We start from the raw sequence: 25,151 nt of genomic DNA, 5'->3' as shown, positions 1-25,151 counted from the left end.
TACTGGAGATAGCAGAGGGTGCACAATACTGGGGGTCTGAATGAGCTTAATAAAGGAAACTCAAGTACATGACAGACAAAACAAACCCATAGAAAACCTGAATTCCTGTGGTACTGGATGCAGTTCTCTGGGAACCTGATGGGCTGCAGTCGCGGAGCCCTTTGATACCAAGGAGGTTATGGGAAGCACCAATATCGGCAGGACCGACAGTTGTGGTATCAAAGACAGTCAATGCCACAGAGGCTACTGACTTATTAGGTGTGGTGTCCCTGGAGTCGGCACCAGGTTTCGATGGTACCGAAAGGCTTTGTTGCTGATCGGTGGGTACTGGTCAATTTAGATGAGCTCAACGACTTCAATTTATACCTCTTAGTACTGAGACTCTTTGAAGCATCTGCAGAAGCCTTTGAAGAGCATAGGGTCTCTGGTATGGTGGATATCTTAGAAGTATATTATTTCTGAGAAGATTTAATCCTCAGCTTGGTGGGCATCTTCCCTGCATTGCTTGATGACCTTATGGAAGCTGACAGAGCACTATGACCGCTTGGAGGCAGCTGTACTGGTGGGGAGGGGTGCAGGGGTGGGATGTCTATGGGCTTGGATCTGAAGCCAGATGAAGTAGACCTTGGCTTCTGATAGTAGAACTGGAACCCTGAGCTGTGACTAGGCCCAGATTCCCATACTATAGCACTAGGAAACAGGCATATCCTTGAATTAGAGGACTGCCAGGAACTATACCTGGACAGCCAGTCGAGTGAGAGTGGAAGGGGAGAACTATACTGACTTGGCCAGATGACCAAGCCACAAAGAGGGAGCAATTTGAATCACAAAGAAGGAGCAACTGAGTCCAGAGTTAGAGAGAGACAGACCAACCAAAGGGTGAACAACTGAAAGAGGAAGCGTCAAATAGGTCAAGAGCTATTCCCGAGATGAACCACAAGGAATATACCAGCAGTGAGTAGCAAACCCTGTGACAGTGCCATATTCTGTTTGCACAAGGTAAACATCACCAGATCGTGATCACTGGTATCTAGGCGACTTAATTTTTATCTCAGCCATTAACTCTTTTTTGCCCATAAGAATGAAGTCCAACACTGATGTATCACATGATAGGTGCAGGACTGTCTGTGTTAATAAATCATTATCTATTTTTTTTTTTTTTTTTTTAAAAACGAGAGTCCTGTAGCACCTTTAAGGCTAACAAATTTCTGCAGGCATAAGCTTTCGTAGGCTGCTGAGGTGGAAATCACAGATAGGAAGTATATATATATATATATCCCAGGGTAAGAAACAACAAGGGGGTGGGCAAGTGCTAACAAAGTCAGTTCAGTTAGAGTAGATGAGGCCTATTCACAACTGTTGATTAGAGGATGAGACTGTGTGAACAGTGACAATTACTTCTTGTAATGAGATAACCATTCCAAGTCCCTATTCAGACCCAGAATTTTTAGAAACTGCAAAGTTTTATTACTGGCCACATAAGATATTGAACCTATGTCCCCCAGGTTGACGTCACCCATGATAAAAAACTGTTACTAAACTTCTGTAACTGTCATTCTTCGAGATGTGTTGCAAATCTCCATTCTGATGTAAATGTGCACGCCCCAAACACAGTCACCAAAAATTTTTCACCTAGTGGTATCCATTGGGTCGGCTCTAAAGCTCTCTCATGCTGCATGCTCATAACGCCATTATAAAGGATCCTGTAGACTTCACACACTCCCAGTTCCTTCTTCGGCCAATGCTGATAAGAGGGGAAGAGGGACACCTGAAGGGGTCTGAGGTGCAGTCTTATGTGTTGCACCACATAAGTGCAATAAACCATGTGGCCCAGGAGTTTCAGACAGCTCTGCGCTGTTGTAACCTGGTGGACTTTGAGGGACCTTATCAGGCCATGATTCCCTCAAACCAGGCTTCTGGGAGAAAGGCTCCGGAGTGGAGTCAAGTACTGTTCCAATTCACTGGGACAACGGTAGACTTCTGAACGTTTATTAGTAGGCCTAGAATCTGGAAAGGTAGATGTTGGACTCCACCTGAGCCCTGGACTGGCCAGTCATCGAGATACAGGAAGACCTATACTCCCCATCTCCTCAGAAAGGCTGACACTACCACCATGCATTTGCTGAAGACCTATAGAGCAGCTGACAGGCTGAACAGAAGTACTGCGAATTGGCAGTTTGTATAGTTCCCGACAAATCTGAGGAATCTGTCCTTGGAAAATCAAGAGTTGCCCTTTAAATCAAGAGTGGCATACCAATACCCAGGATCTAGAGAGGGATTGATGGAAGCCAGAGAGATCATGCGGAACTTTAAGTTTTTGAGGGAGCTGTTGAGGTGGCACAAGCCTAGAATAGGCCTGAGATGACTCTTGGTTTTCGGAATTAGGAAATAATGGGAGCGGAACCACTCTCCTCCCAAGGTTCGCGGAATCTCTTCCATGGCACTCACACAAAGGAGGGGAGTCTGGATCATGAATCTCCTGTTTAGCCAATGGTGGAGCTCTGCTCTCAGAGACCACTGAGTAAGAGCGCCTCAAAAGGGAACCCTGGGCTGGGGGAATCCCCATGAGTTCCCAAAGAGCCACTGCATTGGCACTGGTCCAATGGGCCAAGCACATTGAGATACACCTGCATTTGGGGCCATGGGAGCGAAGGAGTGCCTTGGGGAGTAGTGTGGGCGGCTCTGAGGGTGAGAATAGGATGCCTCTTTCCAGCTCTGAAGAAAAGTCCCATGCTGTCTGCCCAAAGACAGCACCTCTGGCGCAGGAGTCAGTAGGGACTCCGGGGTCACTGGTACTGGCTGTTATGGTGCCAAGGTCGAGGAGTGGCCTGACATAGGTCTCATTCTGTCCCAGTCTCCATGTCTGACCGTCTTCTACACTGGGGAAAATAGGGTTACTTACCAGTAACTGTTGTTCTTCGAGATGTGTTGCTCATATCCATTCCAATTTAGGTGTGTGCGCGCCCTGTGCACAGATTCCCGGAACTTTTTTTCTAAGCACACCCATAGGGCCGAGCAGCGCCCCCTGGAGTGCTGCGCTCATGTCGCAGTATATAGGGCGCTCCGGCCCCACGGGTCCCCAGTCCCTTCTTTCTGCCGACTCCGACAGCAGAGACGGGGGGTTGGTTTTGAATGGATATGAGCAACACATCTCGAAGAACGTTCCTGATTTCTCTTCGAGTGATTGCTCATATGCATTCCAATTTAGGTGATTGAGTAGCCATACCCTTGGAGGTGGGTAGGAGTCACTGACGAGCGGCTCTACTCAGCACGGCTCTGCCAACTGCTGCGTCGTCTCTCGCCTGTTGTACAATGGCGTAGTGGGTCATGTAAGTGTGAACTGACGACCAGGTGGCTGCCCTGCAGATGTCCTGCAGTGGCACGTTCTCTAGGAAGGCCGCCGATGAGGCCTGAGCCCTGGTCGAATGTGCCGTTACCGTTCCTGGCAGTGGACTTACGCTTGCTCGTAACATGGCTTAATACATGACGTAATCCAAGAAGAGATTCGCTGGGTGGAGACGGGAGAGCCCTTCATCCAGTCTGCCACTGCCACGAACAGCTGTGTCGATTTGCGGAAAGGTCTGGTTCTCTCCACGTAGTATGCCAGGGCCCGCCTGACATCCAGTGAGTGCCATCTCCATTCCTCCTCTGAACTGTGCGGTTTAGGGAAAAACACAGGGAGGAAAATGTCTTGATTACAATGGAACTGGGACACTACCTTGGGCATGAAGGCTGGGTGAGGCCGCAGTCTAACCTTGTCGCTATAAAAAACCGTATATGGGGGCTCTGATGTTAATGCTCTTATCTCAGAGACCCTCCTGGCCAAAGTAATGGCCACCAGGAATGCTACCTTCCAAGAGAGGAGCAGTAGTGAGCATGTAGCCATGGGCTCAAAGGGGCGTCCTGTCAGCATGATGAGGACCAAGTTTAAATCCCAGGGAGGGATTGGGTCCCGAACGTGTGGGAACACCCTCTCCACCCCCTTCAAGAATCTGACCGACATGGGGTGGGAAAACAAGGACCGCCCCTCCATCGGCTGCTGAAAAGCCGAGATGACCGCCAAGTGTACCTTCAGGGAGGCTAAGGCTAGGCCCTGGAATTTAAGGTGCAGAAGGTATTCCAGAATCACCTGTATAGGTGGGCAGGTTGGTGTAATATCCCTGGCTTTCGCTCAACCCATAAAGCGCCTCCACTTAGCCCGGTATGTAACCTGTGTGGAGGGTTTTCTGCTACTAAGCAGAATCTGTTGGACCTGTAAGGAACAGGCCCTTTCACCCTCTGTCAGCCGGAGAGTCTCCAAGCTGTCAGATGGAGGGAGTCCAGGTCCGGGTGCTATAGGCGCCCCGGGTCCTGGGAGAGCAAGTCGTACTGACTGGGAAGTGGGATCGGCATGGCGATGGATAGGTCGAGCAGCGTACTGTACCAGTACTGCCTCGGCCACGCTGGGGCTATCAGGATGACATTCACCCTGTCCCTCTTGATCTTGAGAAGGACTTGAGGGAGGAGTGGGATGGGGGGGAAAGCGTGCATCAGGGACCCTGACCATTCTATTAAGAACGCGTCGGACAGGGAGCCCGACTTGCGACCTCTGAGCGAGCAGTATTTCGGGCACTTCCTGTTGCAAGAGGACATAAAGAGGTCCAGAAGGGGAATGCCCCACACTCGAAAGATTGAAGTTGCTACCTCATCGTGTAGCGACCACTCGTGCCGGGGAGAGAATGACCTGCTGAGGCGGTCCGCCTCATCATTCCTGAGCCCCGGGAGGTGAGAGGCAAATGAATGAAAATTGTGCCTCACTGCAAATTCCCATAGTTGCATAGCCTCCTGGCACAGGGCCGAGGAGTGGGCCCCCCCCCACCTGTTCATAGAACATGGCTGCTGTATTGTCCGTAAGGACCAGAACCCCCCTGCCCTTCAGGAATCTTAGGAAGGTCTTGCAGGCCAACTGGACTGCTCTGAGCTCTCGAACGTTGATGTGTACAGCTCTCTCCGCCGGTGACCATAATCCTGGGGTGCTCAGGTCTCTGCTGATGTGGGTTCCCCATCCCACATCCGAGGCATCCGTGATAAGGGTCACGGACGGAGCCAGGTCTCTGAATGGGACTCCCTTGAGCACCTCTCTCGGGTCCCTCCACCAATGGAGGGAAGACAGCATCTGTGGGGGAACCGTGACCACTTTAATCAGTGAGTATCTATCTGGAGGATGCGTAGACCGAAGCTAACCATGCCTGTAAGGGCCTTAGCTTGAGACGGGCCAGCCTTACCACATAAGTGGAGGCTGCCATGTGCCCCAACAGCTGCAGACAGCGTCTGGCTGTCATCATGGGGGACCTCTGCAGGTCTATGATAATGGATGCTATTGCCTTGAAACGCGGCAGTGGTACGAAGGCTCTGACCTGTATGGCATCCAGGGTGGCCCCTATAAAGTCTATGTGCTGCACCGGGGTGAGCATGGACTTCTGCTCATTGATGAGTAGCCCCAGTCTGGTGCATGTGCCGCAAACCAGCTCCAGGCTGTTCTGCACATGATCCCGGGATCTACCTTTGATGAGCCAGTCATCCAGGTAGGGGAAGATCTGTGCGGCGCAGGTGGGCCGCCACTACTGCCATACACTTAGTGAAAACTCTCGGGGCTGAGGACAGGCCAAATAGGAGTGCCGCAAACTGGTAGTGGCCTCCCTGTATCCTGAATCTCAGGAACCTCCTATGTCCTGGCAAAATGGAGATGTGGAAATAGGCATCCTTTAAATCGAGGGCAGCGTACCAGTCCCCTGGGTCTAGGGCAGGAATTATGGAAGCAAGGGAAAACATGCGGAACCTCCTCTACCGCGCCAAGCCCCAGGAGTGAGTGGACCTCCTGTAGGAGGAGTTGCTTATGCACGGGATCCCCGATAGGGGATGAGGTGGGAGGTGCATCCAGGGGAAGAGTCGTAAGCTGCAGGGCATAGCCCTTGAGGACGACCCCCAAGACCCAGTGGTCCGTAGTGATTGCTTCCCAAGGCTGATAGTAAGGCCGAAGCCTGTTTTCAAAGGGTCGGTTAGGATCCAGGGGGAAGGGAAGAGCACCATCCTCGTAGTTGCTGTCAAAAGCGTTTATTACCGTTTGCACCGCCAGCTTTGCTACCATGCTGCGCCCGCGCTGAAGAGCCCTGCCGTTCACGGTGATTAGGCCCTCTAAAATGGTTCCGACCCCTCCTTTGCTGACCGGGTCTGGGGGCTGGCCTTGGCGGGGGAGGTGGCTGCCGCTGTGGTTAGGGGCGAGACTGGCATCTTGATGCTTGAGGGGTGTACAGCCCTAAGGACCTCACGGTGGCCCTTGAATCTTTAAGGGCGTGCAACTTGTCGTCCGTCCTCTCCAAAAAGAGGCCGGAACCCTCAAAGGGGAGGTCCTGAATAGCCTGCTGGACCTCTACTGATAACCCAAATGCCTGTAGCCAGGAGCAGCGGCGCATGACGATGGCGGAAGCCATCGCCCTGCCGGCGGCATCAGCCGCATCACTGGCAGAATGCAAAGCTGCCTGGGCCACGGCCTCTCCCTCCTGCGCCACCGTGGCCAGGTCCGTGGCTTGATCAGGGGGAAGAGCGGCGATCCAACGCTGCAGCAAGGCCCACAAATTTTGGTTATACTTCCCCAGTAAGGCCTGATGGTTAGCTACCCTTAATTGCAAAGCGGCTGTAGAATATACTTTGCAGCCGAAAAGATCTAGCTTTCTCTCTTCTTTGTCCTTAGGGGTACTTCCCTGACCACCTTGGCGATCTCGCTGATTCGCTGCATCCACAACTAGGGTTCCTGGAGCAGGGTGACTATACAGGAACTCGAAGTTTTCCTTAGGCACATAATACTTCCTCTCTGTTCCCTTAGATGTTGGGGGAAACAGAGGAAGCAGTTTGCCAAAGGGCCTTAGCAATACTCATGACCCTGTCATGGATGGGGAGGGCTGAGGACGCTGAATGACCAAACAGGGGATCGTCCTCCTCGGACATCTCCTTAAGCGGTAGCCCTAAATTGTTAGCCACTCACTTAAGAAGCTCTTGGTGCACCTGAAAATCGAAAAGGGGCTACTTATGGTCCCTGGAGGTCCCTTCATCAGGGGATGAAGAGGAGGATAGGGGCACAGGCCCTGTGGAGGGACCTTCCTCTGGGTCTGAATCCCTATCAGAGGGAATGTGTGGGGGCAGCTGTGTAGGAGGAGGTGGAGGCTGCACCACCCCAGAGTGGAGCGAGTCAGTCCTCTGTCCTGGCTGAGCTGCCCAAGGTCCCCAGTACGGCCAATGCCATGGCCCTTGCGGCCACCCTGGCACAGGCAACTGCTGGGCGTCCACCTGGCGACCCCAGTGACCTGAACCCATGGACTGTCTCTTACGAAGTCGCTGTGGGGAGCGGCTCCGGGAAAAGGAAGATGAGTGGCGCCGACGTCTGCAGTGCCTCCTGGAGGAAGACCGACTGGAGGAACTAGTAGACCTCCTACGTCTGCGGCCCAACCACTGGTAGCGACGTTTCCCACTATGAGAGCGGGAGCGGCGGCTTCTACGGCTACGAGTTGAAGACGCCGAATGGGGATGTTGCGCTTCCCCCAGCGTGAAGCTCGGTGTCGAGGCGGTCGGTGCGGGCAGAGCGTGCATTGGTGCCGGTGCTGCGGTCATCGGTGCCGGTGGACTCGGTGCCGAGTACATTGTTGCCGTTAAGGGCAATGCCATTGGTACCGGTGCTGGTAGTATCGGTGCCGGAAACCCTGGAGCCGCCGACATCTGGGTCATCGGTCGTCGGGACACCAGAGGAGCCGGAGGCATGGATAGTGTTGACCACATCAGGGAGGTCTGTGGTGCCCTTGTGGGATCCGGCAGCGTTGTCAGCCCCGGTGTCGGTGCCACTACGGTGGCCGAAACGGTCGGTGCCGTTGTAGTCGGTGCCGCTGCCAGGGGAGCCTCCCGAACATTGCTGCAGTGTCGCGATGTTCTCTGCACCGGAGAGCTTGAGCCCGACCCCCTGGTGGTGCTGGAGTCAGCACTAATGCTCCTGCACCGGCTCTTAGGGCCTCTCGACCGCCCCCGGTGCCACGGTGCCGAGGTGCTCGACGACCGAGAGTCAGAGCTCGGAGGGGATGCACTTTCCACCCTCCGTGACCATCTGGGTGAGGATTGAGAGCGTTGATCCCTCCACCCACCAGGGCTACCCAGCGCGGGTTTTCCCCGAGACGCAAGTCCCACACTCTTCAGCCGAGGGGGGGACGGAGGCGTGGGGAAGGCCATGAGGGCCCGTGCCGCCGTGAACGCCTCCGGCATTGACGGCCCTTTTAGGGGCGCTCCCTCATCCCTCAGAGTCAGGGGAGGCTCCCTACGAGGAGACACCGGTGCCGGAGGGACCTCCACAGCACATGGCTGGGGTGTCTCCTGCTCCTCTCCGTGCCTCACTGGTGGTCGGGAGGAGTCCCTGGAGGTGGTGCCAGACCTCTTCACCTTCTTCGGCACCGAAGCCTTCGGTGCCAGTGGCAGCGGTGCGCTCTGCACCGAGCATACACTCGGTGCCGGGGATCTCGACGGCTCGGATGCCGGTCGGAGCACAGCCTCCATGAGAAGCGCCTTCAGCCTTGCGTCCCTTTCTTTCTGGATACGGAGCTTGAAGGACTTGCAGATTCTGCACTTTTCCTTTCGATGCTGCTCTCCGAGACAACGGAGGCAGCGATCATGAGGATCACTGACAGAAAACTGCTTAGAGCACAGAGAACAGCTCTTAAAGCCCTCGTAGGCCGGCATGGCTCCCTCAAAAGCCCCTAAGGGCGCTTTAACACTACCACAACTATCAACTAACTGTCTCTGAATAACAATACTTCACTAACTAACGAATCTAGATCTCTAACGAGAGCAAAAAGGCTAAGGACTGCTGCTTGCAATAGCAAGGGGCAGAAGTTCCAGCAACCGTCAGAGGCGGAAAGAAGGAACTGGGGACCCACGAGGCTGGAGCGCCCTATATACTGCGACATGAGCGCGGTACTCCAGGGGGCGCCGCCCGGCCCTGCGGGTGTGCTAAGGAAAAAAAAGTTCCGGGAATCTGTGCACGGGTCGCACACACACCTGAATTGGAATGCATATGAGCAATCACTCGAAAAGAGAACAACCCCTCTTGGCCAGCTGCCTTAGGCACCAGGGATGGGAAATGGTGCTGAGACTCTCACATAGTGGGAGGAGCACTACAAACTGATGCCAAGATACTCGGTGACGAGTCTGAGCAACTCGGTTCCAAAGTGGGTCTTAACACTGCCTCCATAAGAATGACCTTCAGTCTTATTTCTTGGTCCTTTTTTGTGCAAGGCCTGAAGTCCTTATAGATCTGGTAGCAATCCCTTTCATGAGTCTCTCTCAAGCATTTGAGATAACTTGAGTGCAGGTCACTCAAAGGCATCAGCTTGCCACAGGAGGCACAGGGCTTGAAGCCCAGTGACTGAGGCATACCCTGCCACTGGGAAGCAAATGAAATTTGCTAACTAACGGAGAAAACTCCAAAAACTAACAAAGTGAAAAAACTATGTACAATTAAATCAACTATATATACTGTAAAAGGAGGGAAAAAAAACCCTGGGAACAGCTTGTCGAAGCAAAGAGAGCAGTTCCAGAGACCATCATAGGTGGTAAGAAGGAACTGAGAAGATGTTGGGTCAGCAGGGCGCTTCATACTGGCGCTATGAGCGTGTTGCACCAGAGGGCACTAGAGCTGACCCAACGGATACCACTAAGGGAAAAATTTCCAATGACTGTCCTTGGGACGCACATACACATACATCATAATGGACATGTGCAAGCACTCTAAGAACAATTTTTCTTTCTAGACATTATAGATAGATGTTTAAGGAGCCGTTTGTCCTGTTCTCTAGTGAAATTAAGTAGTCTGTAACAGATGCCCACCAGTACCCCAACTTTAATTTTACTAGTTAGAACTTTAATAACATAAGCACTTGAGATCCTGTGATTCTGAATCATCCATAACTCTAATAGGCAATGGTGTCTGATGTTGACTGCCACTCCCTTTTTCCAATTCTCTCCTTACAGAACAAGCTGTAACTAGCAATTTTAATGTTTCAGTTATAAGGTCCATCCCACCAAGTTTCAGTAATATCAAAAATATTGTATTTCTTCTCATTTATGTGTATCTTCAATTCCTCTTGCAGACTCCAAGTATTAGTATATAGTGGACAATTATAAATGTGTTTTTACATGCACTTTAGTGCTCGGATATATCATATGCACAATGCCTTGATGTTGGTTTTCTTATTTGGATGTTTATATCATGATTGCCCCATTATCAGTCTTTCCTTTTATGATTTGTTTAAAAGCCCTTCTGAAAAAGCTAGCTAATCCTAACACACAGGAGATTGGTACCATAATGCTTATATGGAGGCCATCAAAACCATACAACCCCCTCTCCACACTATCTGCTACAATGTTTTTCTCTCACACACACACCCCACCCTTGGCCCCTCTAATTCACCTACTTAACCAGTTATTCAGTTTGGCAGTGCTAAGAGCTGCATTGTCATGCAATCTCCATAGCAAATTAGAGCATTCTCTCTGGTTTAAATTCTCATTTTTCTCATGATCAGATCAGTGTAAAATGCATTGCGAGAGAAATAGAATTCTGCAGTAATCCATAATCTTTATTCTTAGAAATGTTTGTGCAGTGTGACTTAGCTTATTTACTTCAAAATACCTCATACTGGCTTAAAGCTAAGGGTATTAATAAAACTATGAATCAGATAAATGATTTTATTGTTTTTTTCCTTCTCTGTACTTGCCAACTCTATAAGCGAATCTTTTCTTCAAACTATCTCCTTGTTAACCCATGCAGGGCCACCATCTTGGCTAGGGTGGCAGGGGCTTAACTGGGGAGGAATGACTGGGAAGGAGAGTGCAATAAACCATGATACAGGTGTGTGGAGCAGTACACAATAAGCTTAAGTGGTGGTTGTGTGTTTTGTGTGTTTATTTAAAAAAAAGGAGGGGGCAATGAAGAGTTGGTATACCCTCCCGCAAGGCCACTATTTTGAGTAACAGGTGGAGAAAGGGGGTTAAAAAACACAGGAGGCAGAAAGTAAACTGGTAAATCTGGCAGCAGGTGACACCTGAAATTAAGTTGTTTAAATCCCCCCATACACAGTTGTAATATAATATATCATACAATACTGACTGAAAATTGCACCCTCCATAGGTTGGGTTTCTGCTGGTGATCCAAGCGCAACCGATCACTGTGTTTCAGACAGCTCCTTTGTCTCTGGAGCAGCCTTTTGGTCCACTGAGTCATTAACAATCACCTGGTCTGCATCCTGTTCAGGTGTCCTCAGTGGTGTCCATACAATGCAGAGGCTGTGTGGTGGGATCTCTCGCAAATATGTGGTTCACTCATCATAGCAGATGCAGACCCTGCAAGCTCTCCCAGAGGTCCAACTATTGTCCTTCACATTCTTATAACCAGTATTGGAGTCCTAAAAAAAGAAGGGCTGGAATGCACTTCCAATGCTCTCTGTCTTAAGTGACAGCACTGGAAGTACTGGAACACGTTTCTGGTGTGCTGGAACAGTATTCTGGAGCATGCTGGCATGACTTGAGCCCTGTCAATAATCCAGTTGGAGTCCCTTCCCTTACTGCAGCACTTGCTTGGGTCCTGGTGGTGCCCCACTTCTTCATTTGTTTGGATAGATGCTTGTATATTTGTGCACTGAAGTAGCTACAATTCAGATGGGCTTGTACATGCTCCTCTCCCCAGAGGGAAATTAAGTCCTGGCCCTCAGCAAGGACTATACTGAGACATGAGGCATGACTGCTTAACAATCAGAAGTATGACACAGGTATGTGAATGCCCCATAAGATCCATAGAGCTGGAAATGTTAAGAACAGCACCTGAATCTGCACCAGCACTTAAAAAGAATGGTGACATCCAATCAGGATGACCCTGGAATAATAGAGGGCACATAGGTAAACAGAAAGGCTGACCCAGGTAGCTAACATATCACTGGGATACCAGTAGGAGGATTTTTCAGATCACAACAGTTGCTTGGGATGAGGATGAATTCACACATACTTCATTGCAGATAAACTCATCCACACCTCAGCAAACGTGCTTCCAAAGTGGGTTTAATAATGTGAAGTAACTCAAATTAACCTGCAACAAATTTCAAGTGTAGAAAAGCCCAACTTCAGACTTGTTCTTATTGCTTCTTGATGCTTTCTTCGATTCAACTATTGGAATTCTCTCTCTCTCCTTGTGCCCGAAAAGAACTCCCTAAAATACGTCTGCAAAGCCTTTCAACAGTAATCATTAGAAAATTTATCAACATGAAGTTTCTATCACCAACTGCTACAGATTTTGAACTGTGGAAGTTTCTGGGCTAAATCCCAAGTAGTTGTACTGATACTTTTATAATCATATTTGTTTGATAGGTTGTTTTGTTTGTAGTCTTCTTGCTCTTTAGGAAGTAAACACAACATTATCTGCCAGGAATTCTGTTATACGATGGTGAAATCTTTGACAAACAATTTATAACTAAATAACGTGGGGTATTTTCACTCTGGACAAAACAAGGTGTGCAGATATGTACAAAATTTTGTTAATCATAGTTCATTAAATATCCCAAACCTTAAAAACATTGATTTGAGGCTATATTTTATCTTATTTAAAAAAGATTGATCCACATCTAGCGTAAGCCCCAGTTCAAATGAGGAGCTTGAATAAGTTACTAACTTTAAGTACAAGGAGTTCCATTGCTTTAAATTAAGCATGTACTTAAATACTTGTTTTGAACCGAGGCCATATTGTATTTAGTTTTATAAATATAACACATTATGACTTTACTGTACACTTTGTTTTTCTACTGATTTTTGTTTCGATAACTGAAATGGGAAAGCAATGGCATTTTCAGATTTTGACAGATCAATTAGCTCTCACTTAACTGAATTATAAATGTCTGTACAAAGAGGTATTGCTGCAAAAGTGGTACTAGTTATTTTGATAACTCTTACATGATGCCTTGTTTTTGTGATTTTTATATATTGTGCTATTTTGCATTCTTAATTGTCCAATGTATCCATACAGGATGCACTGTAAAAAGCAATAAAATTACACTAGTGCACTCAAACAAATATCCACCAAATGGGCCAGAACTGAACAAAGCAGATTTTATAAAATAAATGAATATCAAAAGATGTTATTTTTAATATTTTCTATCCTTCCCCAAAATCAACAGATGTGTTTTACCCAATGTTGTAACCAGCTTTTTCACTGTGGTAGAATTAATCATCAAAGTCATTAATGATGCTGTTCCTGCATGCAGTAATATCTAAAAATGAAAAACAGAGAGTGAATGTCACTACTTCAAATCAATGTTACCATCAGTAGTATAAAATAAAATGCAAATTATTTTGAACAATAGTGAGGTAATCTACATATTTTCCACAAACAATGTCTTTGTTGACATCATCTTCATCAATGTAACAACTGTATATTTTCAAACTGTTGATGTTATTTATTTATAATTTTGCTAAATTTAACCATATGCTCTTCACTGCTGTCAGAATGTCCGAATAAGGAAAAATTAAGTGAACAGTAATTCCTTTTTATAATAATAAACATTTTAAAATATTTTGAATATTTACTAATGCTTTTCATTAGTATATCTCAAACACTTCACTCTTTCATGCATTTAACCTCACAACACACAAAAAATTAGAGAAGCATTATCATCCCCATTTCACAGAGGAGCTAAGTGACTTGTCCAAGATTACAGAAGAAGTCCGTGGTGGAGTAGGAAATCCAATCCAGATCTCCGAAGATCTCTCTAGGCTAGTGCCCTAACCACCGGATGATCCTACCCCTCTTTTGTACAGTTCTTTTTTCCCATTCGACCAAGAGAAAGAAATTACGAAGAGTCAGAACTATACTCCACTAGCAGGAAACAAGGTTATAAGAGTGGTGTATAAAAACACCAGTAAGCCAGTTTCTTTCCAGTAAGAATATTCAAGAGCTGAAGACAAAAGAACAACCTGATAACCCAAAAAACCCAAACCACCCAAAAAAACAATTCCCCACCCACAAAGAAAAACAAAAACACCAACACCCTCAAGTAGTATCCTGGACCAAGGAGGTGTAGGGGAGACAAGACTACAACAAAAGGAATTACAAATCACAAGGAATAGATATTTCTTTGCTCAGAGGAGTCTAAGTACTACAACAAAAGGAATTACAAATCACAAGGAATAGATATTTCTTTGCTCAGAGGAGTCTAAGTACAAAGTGAAGTTAACAACAATTTGTTTTATGTGGAACTCCGAATTCACTCGACACAAATATGGCAGGATCCAAAAAGTGATCCTGACCAATTGAAATCCTGGGTAAAAGAATGAACCAAACTCCCAGTATCTGCTCTACAGATACCAGGGCAAGGGACCAGTAAGGTGCTGGTGTGTCCCCAATCCATGAGGACTCTCTGCCACACCCAGAGACTCTTTCCACGCAGTTTTATTTTCAAAACATAGGTAAACCCCCAACCCTAAAAAAATAACCAGTTATTCAGCAGTCCCTGGGCTACAGCATGCAGGGGATTTTCTCCTTTGCCTCTCTCATGCTTCACGGCCTATTGCCAAATTCTTCCTTGCCCTTTTCACTGAACTCTGCCTCCCAAGGCTTTCTCCCAGGAAACCGTTTTCCTCCAGCAGGTTCCCACTGCTTCCTGTCCCAGGGGAGTTCTTGCTGCTACTGCTTCCCCTTCCTTACTGTGACATAGGCTGGCTCTTTTTACCCCCAGAATAGGAGCACTATTCTAGCACAGAGGAGCTGGACCTGCTTCATTTAAAGGGGACAGCCACACTGTGACAGAATCCCTCTTAAACAAGCCTCAAATATCAATTAGGCTCTACTGGAATGTGCCTAACTTTTAGAGGGAATAGGTACATTATTTAACGAGCAGGAAATTGTAATGCAGTCTGTAATTCATTTAGATAGTCTTTCAGATGAAACTGCCTATCACTTAGACTTATTAACAAAAGCCACCAAAACAATTTGCATAAAGGCTTTGTTCTCAAAAGATAAAACAGCATAAGTGGAACCTCAGAGTTACAAACAGCTCAGGAATGGATGCTGTTTGTAACGCTGAAATGTTCATAATTCTGAACAAAACATTATGGTCGGTCTTTCAAAAGTTTACAGCTGAACATTGACTTAATACAGATTTGAAACTCTACTATGGGGAAGAAAAATACTGTTTTTAACCATCTTAATTTAAATGAAACAAGCACAGAAACAGTTTCCTTACCTTGTCAAATTTTATTTCTTAAAATGTCCCTTTATTGTTTTAGTAGTTTACATTTAATACAGTACAGTACTATATTTGCTTTTTTTTTTTTTCTTTTTTTGGGGGGAGGGGGGGTCTCTTCTGCTGCCTATTGCGTACCTCTGGTTCCAAATGAGGTGTGGGTTGACCAGTCACTTCATGACTCTAGTGTTTGTAACTCTGAGGTTCTACTGTAGCTCTAAGAACATCTAGTGTGTGGACTTTAGTCTTTGTGAGAAAGGCTCAGGAAACAATTCTAAGTAGATGTATAAACTTGCCCATGTGAAAGTCAAACTATTTTCAGTAGAAATTTTTGGTGTGATCTGAGAGTTACTCTGTCCTTATGAAATATCATAAAATGTAGTCCAGCCATTACAGCGTGAATTGCACCCATTTTATGAGCCACTGTTTTAATAGAAAGGTGATACAGAAAGCACAATGACATGAGCTCAAAAAGGAGAGTGCATCAAAGATGTCAGTACCACATTCAAGTCCAAGATCAGAATGGTTCCTTAATAGGTGGAAACACATAAATTAGGCTTTTAAAAAATAGAAACCTTGGGGGGAGGGGAAATGACCATCAACTGATGGATGGTAGACTGATATAGTGGCCAAATGGACTCTAACAGAGCTAACAGAAAGCCCCGTGTGTTTTAATGACAATAAATAATCCAAGATATTTGAAACAGAAGAGTTCAACAGCTTAATATGATTCTGGCTAGACCACAAAGGGAAATGCTTCCACACTGCAACAGGCCTTTCTGCTCCATACAAACCCTAATTTACATCTGCTGAACAGCTTCAGTCCATATAACTCAACTGCAGTCTCTATGCTGTCAAATTCTAGTCCTCAAGGTCTGGGTGCAGCACCAGACTCTGCTTCTAAAAGACAACATCCAGTACATTTGGAAGTTGAAGAGGTGGGCTCGTTGATAGATGCATCAACTGAGCTATGTCCTGGCAAATCTTCCTTAGAACTCTTGGGATTAATAGAATAAGGAGGAAAAGGTATAAAACAGGCTCTTCTTCCATCAAATTAGAAATGTGTCCATCAGAAATCCAAATTTACTCCTCTCTGGGCTTCAGAACATTAGATATTTCATGTTTATGTTAATCACAAATAGGTTTAACCAAGAGAACTTCCCATTTTAGGAAAATCTGATTTAAGACCAAGTCTTTCAATTCCCATTTGTGAGTGATAGAGCTCTTTCTGTTTAGGTGATCTGCTACTCATTCTGGGAATCCAGAAGATGTAGCTCTACCAAGCTGATCCAATGTAAGATATACCAGTATTGCATAATGAGGATATACCTCACTGATCCAATGTAAGATATAGCAGTCCTGCATAATGTTTATATAGTGCATAGCTGTTGTATGGTCTGTCAGGATTTGAGAAGTGGTGCTCTGAAAGAGTGGTACAAAAGCCTTGCAGGAAGCAGGGCTTGCAGTAGAGCTAGTCTCTGGGCAACCTAAGAAGTGCAGCTGACCTGTAAGTAGGCTGCCTGATTCGCTATACTGTCTGACTGGTGGGAAGAGCCAGCAGACTCTCTCTTTAGCCCAGCAGCAGTCTGGGAGTTCCTCAAAGCATTCACCCATGGCTGTGACAGTTCCTGCGCCTGATTGTTCCTAACATTGCCCTTGCCTTGTTCCAGTCATGCTGTAGCCTTCAACCCAATCCTATTCCTGCCTTGGAGCCAGCCTCGCCTCACTTCAGGTAGCCTGGCTCTACCCTTGGCTCCGATTCCAGACTTCTGCTCTGACCCTTGGCTCTGGCATCTGACTCCAATTCTGACCCTCTACTACAATTCCTGACTTCTAACTCAGGCTCTGACTCTGCACTCCTATTCCTGACTACTGATGCCTGCTCTAGTAAGTAACCACCACCATCCTGATCTCTTGACAGTTTGAGCAGCCAAAAACCACCAACAACAAGGGAACTAGAGCTGATACTGTGAGCATGGATCCTACAAAGGCCAATCTCTCTCTGATGGACACAGTGGGAGCTTGCCCTGCATGGTCAGAATATGGTCCTACAAGCTCAAGTTATACCATCTTCAGCTCTGACCTCTGCCCTCCACAAGCCGAAGCTCTTCATGCCTTACAAGTGGGACGGCAATAAGACAAATTTCATGGATTCCTAAATCAGTGTCTGCTCCTATTTCTGCTATGACCATAGTCATATCCCACTGACCAAGCTCAAGTATGAGTGATTATCAATCTACTTACTGGAGAGACCCTGACTTGGACATCTCTGCTCCTGGAAAAATCAAGCCTGTCTCTAGGACAATTTGAGGGCTTTGTTTGACCTAGTCACGACAGCTGAAACCACACTTTAGGTGTTGCAGCAGGGATGCTGGCCAGTTGTTAAATATGCAGCAGAATTCTGATGCTTGATAGCAGACACTGAATGGAACAAAGATGCCCAGCATTATTTCTGGCTCAGCCTAAACAACAATATTAAAGATGAACTGGCACTGGTGAAATCCACCATGGTCTGGATGCCTCAGTCAACCTATGCATCAAGATCAATGACTGTTTGACTGAATGTCACCAAAAAAAAAGGATAGTCCTCCAGGTTCCCGCCAGCTCTACGCATCCCAACCACCAGCAGTCCACACCAACATTTGTCCACTGGCACCCTGGTGATGGCCAATCAGCATCCAACAAATCTCCATTTCCCTCTCCGGCTCCAGCAGTCTGAGATGGCTGACACCAGTCTAGAGGCACTGGTGCACTTGGGTGCCTCAGGCAATTTCATGGACATGGAGTTTGCTTGAGTACACAAGATTCACAACCATTGCAAAGCTTTCCCAATTTAGTGGACTCCACAGATGGGTCACTCCTTTTGTCTGGACCAGTCACCCACCAGATGGCTCCCTTAGAGGTAACTATCTTTTGAGGCCACTGAGAAATCATTCAGTTTGGGCTAATTTCTCAACATGCTGGCCACCACAACCAATTCCACCTCAGTACCCTTTATTTGTGGAAGCTAACCCCAGTGGAAAAAAAAATGATATTTGGGACAAGGAACTACTGTCTATCAAGGAGACTTTTTAGAAGTGGTGCCACCTCTTACAAGGAACCCAATTCCTGTTCTCTAAATAGATCAAACAATCAAGACAAGTCTGCTTTTGGGCCCCCATGCAGTTCACAGAATTCATATGAGCAGTCCTAGGTCCTATCTGGCAAGATGCACCTTCTTGAAGAGAGATTTTCCATTATGCATAGTCTCATTCATAAAGGAAGTCCTAGGTCCTGTTTGGCGGGGCATATCTTCTTCAAGGGAGATTTTCCATAATGACTTGTCTCATATCTCATCTTTAACCTCACCTAAGAGTCACAGTGAGTCCGCTTCAGCTTACTAGGTCATATGGCAGCTTGTACTTACACGATTCTGTATACGTGGTTACACCTCTGACTGAAAACAATTTACAAACTGACAACTACTTTCATCTCTCCTTTGATAGAGAGACTCACTAAATGTCTTCCAGATTATTTCGTTTCACCTACCACTCTCTTCAAATATCCTTGGGACAGACAGATCCAAGCGGGACGGGGGTGTTCACTTGGGTTCTCTCCATATAAAAGGCATTTAGTCCCCAGTTGAGTACATTACACATAAACATATTAAGCTCAGAGCAGTTTGGTGAGCCTGATGTCAGAACCATGCTTAGTGGTTGGAGCGAGAGTCAGTAGTCAGGATTAAGAGTCCAAGGTCAGAGCCACAGTCAAGGGACAGAGACGATGGTCAGAGTCAGGTCACCTTGAATGAGGCAAGGCAGGTGCAAGACTATGTCCAAGGTAGGAACAGGGCTGGGACAGAGTTGGGAACAAGCAGACACAGAAGCTATCACAGCCCTGGGCAAATGCAGCTGACAGCCCACTGCTGGGCTTAAGAGCTAACACTTCCATCAATCAGGCAATGTAGCCAATCAGGAAGTCTACTAAAGGCCAGATGCGCTCATTAGGATACCCAGAGACTGGCTCTGCTGCAAGTCCTGATTTGTAAGAGCCCGAATCCACAGGATATTTTCAATGGAACTCTTACAATAGGTCCGGGGCATGGATGTTCTTTCTGGTTCCCAAGATAGCTTGTCCAGATCATAAACTTCCCACTCCACCAGGTACTTGCCCAGAATCAAGGTTAAGGCAGACCAAGTACTCCTCCTATCGACAGACTGCTATGGATGGCATTGGCATATTGGAGTGGTTTGGGTATTGGTTCTCAATGTAGAGCTTTAAAATGAAATGTGAAAAACAGGGTGGATCTTCAAGGATTCAGGCAACTGCTACCTGAAGGCCACTGCATTGACCCGTTCTATATTCTTGAAGAGGCTCAGGCTGTGGAATCAAAGAATTAATCATAGAATTGATTAATAGCATGCCTGGCCTGAAACTGGGTAGCCTGAACTGTGATGGAAGCCCTCAAGTTAAATCATTGACAAGATGCCCCAAACTGAGACCGAGATAAAGATGCTAAAATCCCACAGGATGTCTCAGGACCACAGTTTAAATGCAAACTCCTTTTGTGAACTCTAGCCCTTTTGAAGTCGGTGAACAGACATCTCCTGTTCTGATAAGTATCGGTACGTGACCCCCTGTCTACCCGGCCCCATAGGAACTTACTCCATACAAATTAGCATTTGAACATGTATTGTGTAACCACCCATCTTTGGGTGATAGCCAGGGTACCTAATAACCACATTGTATAATCAAGTGACTCTTTGGTCTTTCCTGTGAAAACATCTGGCGTACCCCATTGTACATATAATTGTCTTTCTTGTTAAGTATAAACTGTTAATCAAAGTCCACTATACAATCAACATGTAAATGAACATAAGCAACCCCTATATAAGTCTTTTGTATCTGGTAGCCAGGTGAAGTACATTTGCACAGCATCCAGACATGCTGCTTGACTTCCCTATAGCCACTTGGGTTTTTCCCATGGCTATAGTATTCCCCATAAGCTATGGTTGTTTGATTGTGTGTGTGTCACAATTAAAGCTGCACCCGATCCAACTCTAAAATGTAGCTGTATGACTTTATTTTTCCACGACAAGGTATTAGTAGCCTAGTTTAGCACATGTGCAACTTGATTTAAGATTCTGGGCAGACAGCAACACCTTGTCCCTTAGGGACAGATTGAGGGCAGCCTGATGGTCTTGGTCCACATGGTGCTTATAGGCTTATTTGGCAGACTGCTAGTGACCCTTCAACTAAAGGCTAAATCTGCAGTGGCTGATACTGGGAACTTACTGGTAAGTCAGAGTGGAAGCAGGGATGAAAGCTATAGTTTGCAAAGAATTGTTCTTGGTTCTCTGATAATACTAGGATATCATCAAGATAAATGACTACATATCGACTCAATATGTCCCTGAACACGCTGTTCACAAACTGTTGGAAATTTGCAGGGGCGTTCATTAGGCCACATGGTATTACCAGGTAACCAAAGTGCCCATATCAGGTACCAAACGCGGTTTTACATTCATCCCTGACTCTTAAGCACACTCCTTGAAGGTCTAGCCATTCACATGCACTCTAGCAATACTGGAATAAGAGGCAGAGGATACCAGTTGAGAATTGTGCCCTGATTTAGGGCTTTACAGTCCATGTAAAAGGTGCAGTGGACTGGGGCCCCTGCTGGGGAAATGGATTTGTGGATACAAGCCTTCAAGGATTTCCTTGGACATAGGTGTACAGTGCTTTCAGTTCTGGTTTGGACATGGTGTATATTCATCCACATGGGTTGCAAATCTATGGGACATTCATAGCGCATGGTGTGAATGCAGAATATCCACTTTTTTCCTCCTCAAAAAACATTTGTATTTCTTGAGTAGATGGGGTTCTGGGTTCAAAGCTCTTTCTTTCTGGATTTCCCATTGGGTGGTAACACCCCTTCTGGGGAACAGAAATTGGCTCACATGGGGGTTGCAGACAGACTTTTTGGCAGTAATCAGAAGAAAAGTCAACACTCTTCCTCCTCTAACAGATACACAGGTCATGCTGCTCCAACCACAGCATACCGAGTATTATGGTATTTGAAGAGAGTTGTAGGTAAAACAAAATAACCTGACAGACATTTAGGGGGACTGTTCACAAAAGGAGATACAAAAGTACCTCTGAGGAACTTCCATAGGTATGTCCATGCTGTGCTTGGTCAGTCAGTAAACTGTCCTCAGCCAACTGTAACAGGTCTGAAGATATAACCATACATACAGATTCATGTAAATACAAGCCACTATATGACTTAGTAAGCTGAAGCGGTCTCTCACTGTGCTTTTTGGGTAAGAGTGAAGATGACAAATGAAGCAATTAATCATGTAAAATCTCTCTTGAAGAAGATATGTCTTGATGAACAAGAACTAGGAAGGCACCTATGAATTCTACCGACTGCATGGGGGTGAGAGCAGACTTGTCTTGGTTGTTTCTGAGGCCAAACTTGATTACAGGTGAACTGTTCAAACATCCCTGTTGATCCACTGAGCTGACTAGCTCTGAAATCAATCAGTTGTTCAGACAGGGATACACATGGAGGCCATCTCCTTAGGTGATTTACAGAAATGGCTATGCATTTGCTAAACATCCCTAGAGCTATAGAATCGCCAAACACAGAATTCTGAACTTCAAGTGAAGAGTTTTGACCACAAAATGCAATTAATTTATGTGAGTGGAATGGACTAACACATTGAAATAGGAATCTTGGTTGTTCCTGTTGTGAAACATTATTTGTTCCAATATCACCAAACTTCTCAAATTAGATAATGTTCTTCGATAGCTGGGCTCACTTGGGACTTCTACCATTGTAGAATTGACGTTTGGATACAATCAGAGCTTTACCCAACCAATTTCCAGGATGGACTGGTTAAAGGTTAGGCTGGTTGGCCAGCCTGCAATTCCACTTCAGAGAAAGGAAACTGGCACAAATATTTACCTCTGTTGAGAAAAGGTAGATCACAGGGCAATTCCAAGGCACCAACATTTATCAGACTTGGCTGCACCAACCCTGAGAAGTCTACATGGAGTCCAGTGCATCCTCCAAATAATTTTCTGCTGGATCAATCATAACCCCAAATCTAGCAAGCAATGTTGTATATTGGAACAAATCTGATTCTACTGACTGTTGGTAAGGGAAATTGACAGCTCATATTCCCATTTCTTTCTAATACCGTAACAGTTGATTGTCAATTTGCCTGATAGGAAGGAATACAGACTAAACAACCGCCTAGTTATATAGTGTAACTTTTTTAGAAAGCCCAAGGGGCCAGGGGGTTCTGGTGCTCCAAAGTATCCAGACCAAATTGATAATGCAGAGCATACTTAAGATGAAGGTATTATAATTCCTTCTTTGGGTCCAGTTGGAATTTCTCCCTAAAACAAGAAAAGGCCACGAAGAAATAATTTTCAGTTATGTGGTTTATGCTCAAAATCCCTTTTTAAATCCAATCAGGCCATAGAACAGTTCTATGTGTAATTAACATTTTGAACTCCTGATATGATAGGCAGCTGCATTTTTTCAAACGATGATCTGTGCTTGTCATCTTCCTCACAAAAATGTCTTTAAAATGTTGTTAATTCTGAAAAAAACACAAAGGGGAATATAAACTGGCAAGAAGCTATGGACAGGAACAGGAACTCCAAGTCTATGCACTTACAGTTTCCCAGTGTGTCTATTTTAGTCTAAGCAAAGCAAATTCAACTAGAGCTAAGATTAATTTATTAATGTCATATCTGAGATTGGTCACATCTCAGAATTTATATGAAGGGGAAATAAGCATAGCTGAGGACTGCCTCTTTGAGCCTTTCCATTAAACTCACCAGCTCAGCCTGACTAGTTCTCTGTTTATGGGAGAAATAGAATATTATCATGCACCTTAAGTATGCCTCGAAAGTGTCCCACAAAATCATTTGGGAAATCTAGGCCACCTGATATCAAAAAATAATCAGCCCATGAGTGCATGTAATGCAGGAGTGAGAACAAGGTGTAGTGTCTATCTGTAGGGTGCTGCAGCCTCCATATGTCCATCAAGCTCAATTCCTCCCACTGGGCAATAATCGTCGGCCTAGCAGAATACTGAGAATGCTGGGAGGGTGTTTAATCTGACCAAAAGCAGGTCTAACATGTCTTTGAAGTCCCTCGCCATAATTTTCTAGGGAGGAGTCAATCTCAAAAATAACTGATTGAAAAAGAAGAGATCATCTTTTTGGGATGCACAAAGGATAATAAGCATGTAACACAGGAAATATCAATTTAACAAATAGGAATCTTCCCTCTGTGTTATCATCAGTTGATTTGTGTGTTCATTTTTTTTAATTAAACAGGACTGACACCTCCCCAGACTTGACTGAGTAATAATTTTTAAAAATTCACCAATCCAGCCTTTTTAAAATTTTTCAGGCTCAGATTCTGTTCCTGAAGGAACATTATATCTGCTTTCAACTTTCTTAAAGAGAGGCAATTTCCCCCTTTTTTATAGGGTTAGCAATTTCTTTCATGCTCCAAGAAACACAGGTAAATAGTTCCAGAGAGGTAGCCTTGTTAATTTGTTTTTAGCAAAACAGGGAGAGTTCTGTGGCACCCTAAAGACTAAAATTTATTTGGGCATAAGCTTTCGTGGGCAGAAATCCACTTTGTCAGATACAGGTAAATAGGTTAGCCATAGGTACTCACAGGGGGAAGCATCCTAATGTGCATCTTGTGCAGTGCCTACCAAGACCCAAGGCTATGGGTTAGATGAGAAAAAAGTATAACTATGGGAATTCATAGAAAGTTTAGATGGAAAGGAGGGAGAAGAGAAGAGAAAATAGAGTGGCAAGAGGTTAAGTTGTAAGTGGGTAAGAAAGAGCTGAGAGAAGCTAGGCAAGGAGGGCTGTAAGACAAAGGTGTGAGACAGAAATGCTCGAGTCACAGTGGGAGGAAAAAATCAGGAGAGGGGAAGCCTGAATGAACACATCTCCTCTACCCCACATCAAATGCAAAATAAATGAACATTCTCACCCCTCTCCGACACAGTAAAAGACAGGGATAAGGAGGGACAGAGGGTAAAAATACCTGAGTACATTTTAAATAGTGTTTCTGAGCAAAAATACACTTATAATTATGCATCAAAGGTTAGATCCTACAAGACTAATATCTGCTAGGGGAACCACTGGAAAAAATATCAAGGGGGGAAACAAGAAGAAACCACCCCACCACCTCTGACAGACACATGGCTCCAAAATTCCAGTATCTTACTCTTCGATGGCCTGCTACTGAAAGACTCATAAGAACTGAAATATTGCCCTCATCCCTAGATATGTCACCCAATATTACCATCCCACACTTAAAATCCAATACATTACTGAAATCTTGTTTTTAAAAAACATGAGTAAGGTAATGAGACAACAAACCTTCCTCCACCACCATCTAACCACAAAACCAGTAAAACAAAACTCTGTACCATTATTAGAAATGGAGTCAGGAGAAGGGATTGATAGCTGCCCAACCCGAGTTTGTATAGTTTGTTAGGCAAATCAATCAACCCTGGTATCCTAGTGAGAGGATAGGATATAGGTACTGTCCCCCATGGAACCCAGACTGGTTTGAATTCCTGATCAGTGAGATGTGGTGTCTTGATTTCATTCCACAAGTGTGTGATGGTTCTGCCTTGTTTTACACATTGGCAAGATGATGAATATGGGGGAATGCAGCACTAAGGTGGGTGCTTCTCCATCTGCCTTCAACTCTGGTGACTCTCAGCCTTCCCAACCCTGGATGATCGCCCCTTCAGACTGATCCGGTGTGCTACAGTCCTGGCTTTAAATTTCAGAGGTATATTCTGGTATTTTCCTAAGCAGGAT

The 25,151-nt window shown here is 45.8% G+C and overlaps 1 protein-coding gene across 1 annotated transcript in view; it reads right to left on the bottom strand.

The window, feature by feature from the left end:
• Positions 1–25,151, bottom strand: part of LOC137148007 (solute carrier family 9 member C1-like) — a 192,392-nt gene that overhangs the window by 114,937 nt on the left and 52,304 nt on the right. Inside the window, exon 6 of the mRNA XM_067540414.1 lies at positions 13,244–13,325. Within this exon, the coding sequence (XP_067396515.1) occupies positions 13,244–13,325 (82 nt within the window). The remainder of the gene's footprint in view (positions 1–13,243; positions 13,326–25,151) is intronic.

The sequence above is a fragment of the Emydura macquarii genome, unplaced genomic scaffold (genome assembly GCF_026122565.2).
Source record: "Emydura macquarii macquarii isolate MOO-44397 ecotype Brisbane River unplaced genomic scaffold, CSIRO-AGI_Emac_v2 contig_587, whole genome shotgun sequence".
NCBI classification, from domain to species: Eukaryota; Metazoa; Chordata; order Testudines; family Chelidae; genus Emydura; species Emydura macquarii.
The sequence above is the reverse complement of the archived record's forward strand: the minus strand, read 5'-3'. Positions and strand labels throughout refer to the sequence as shown.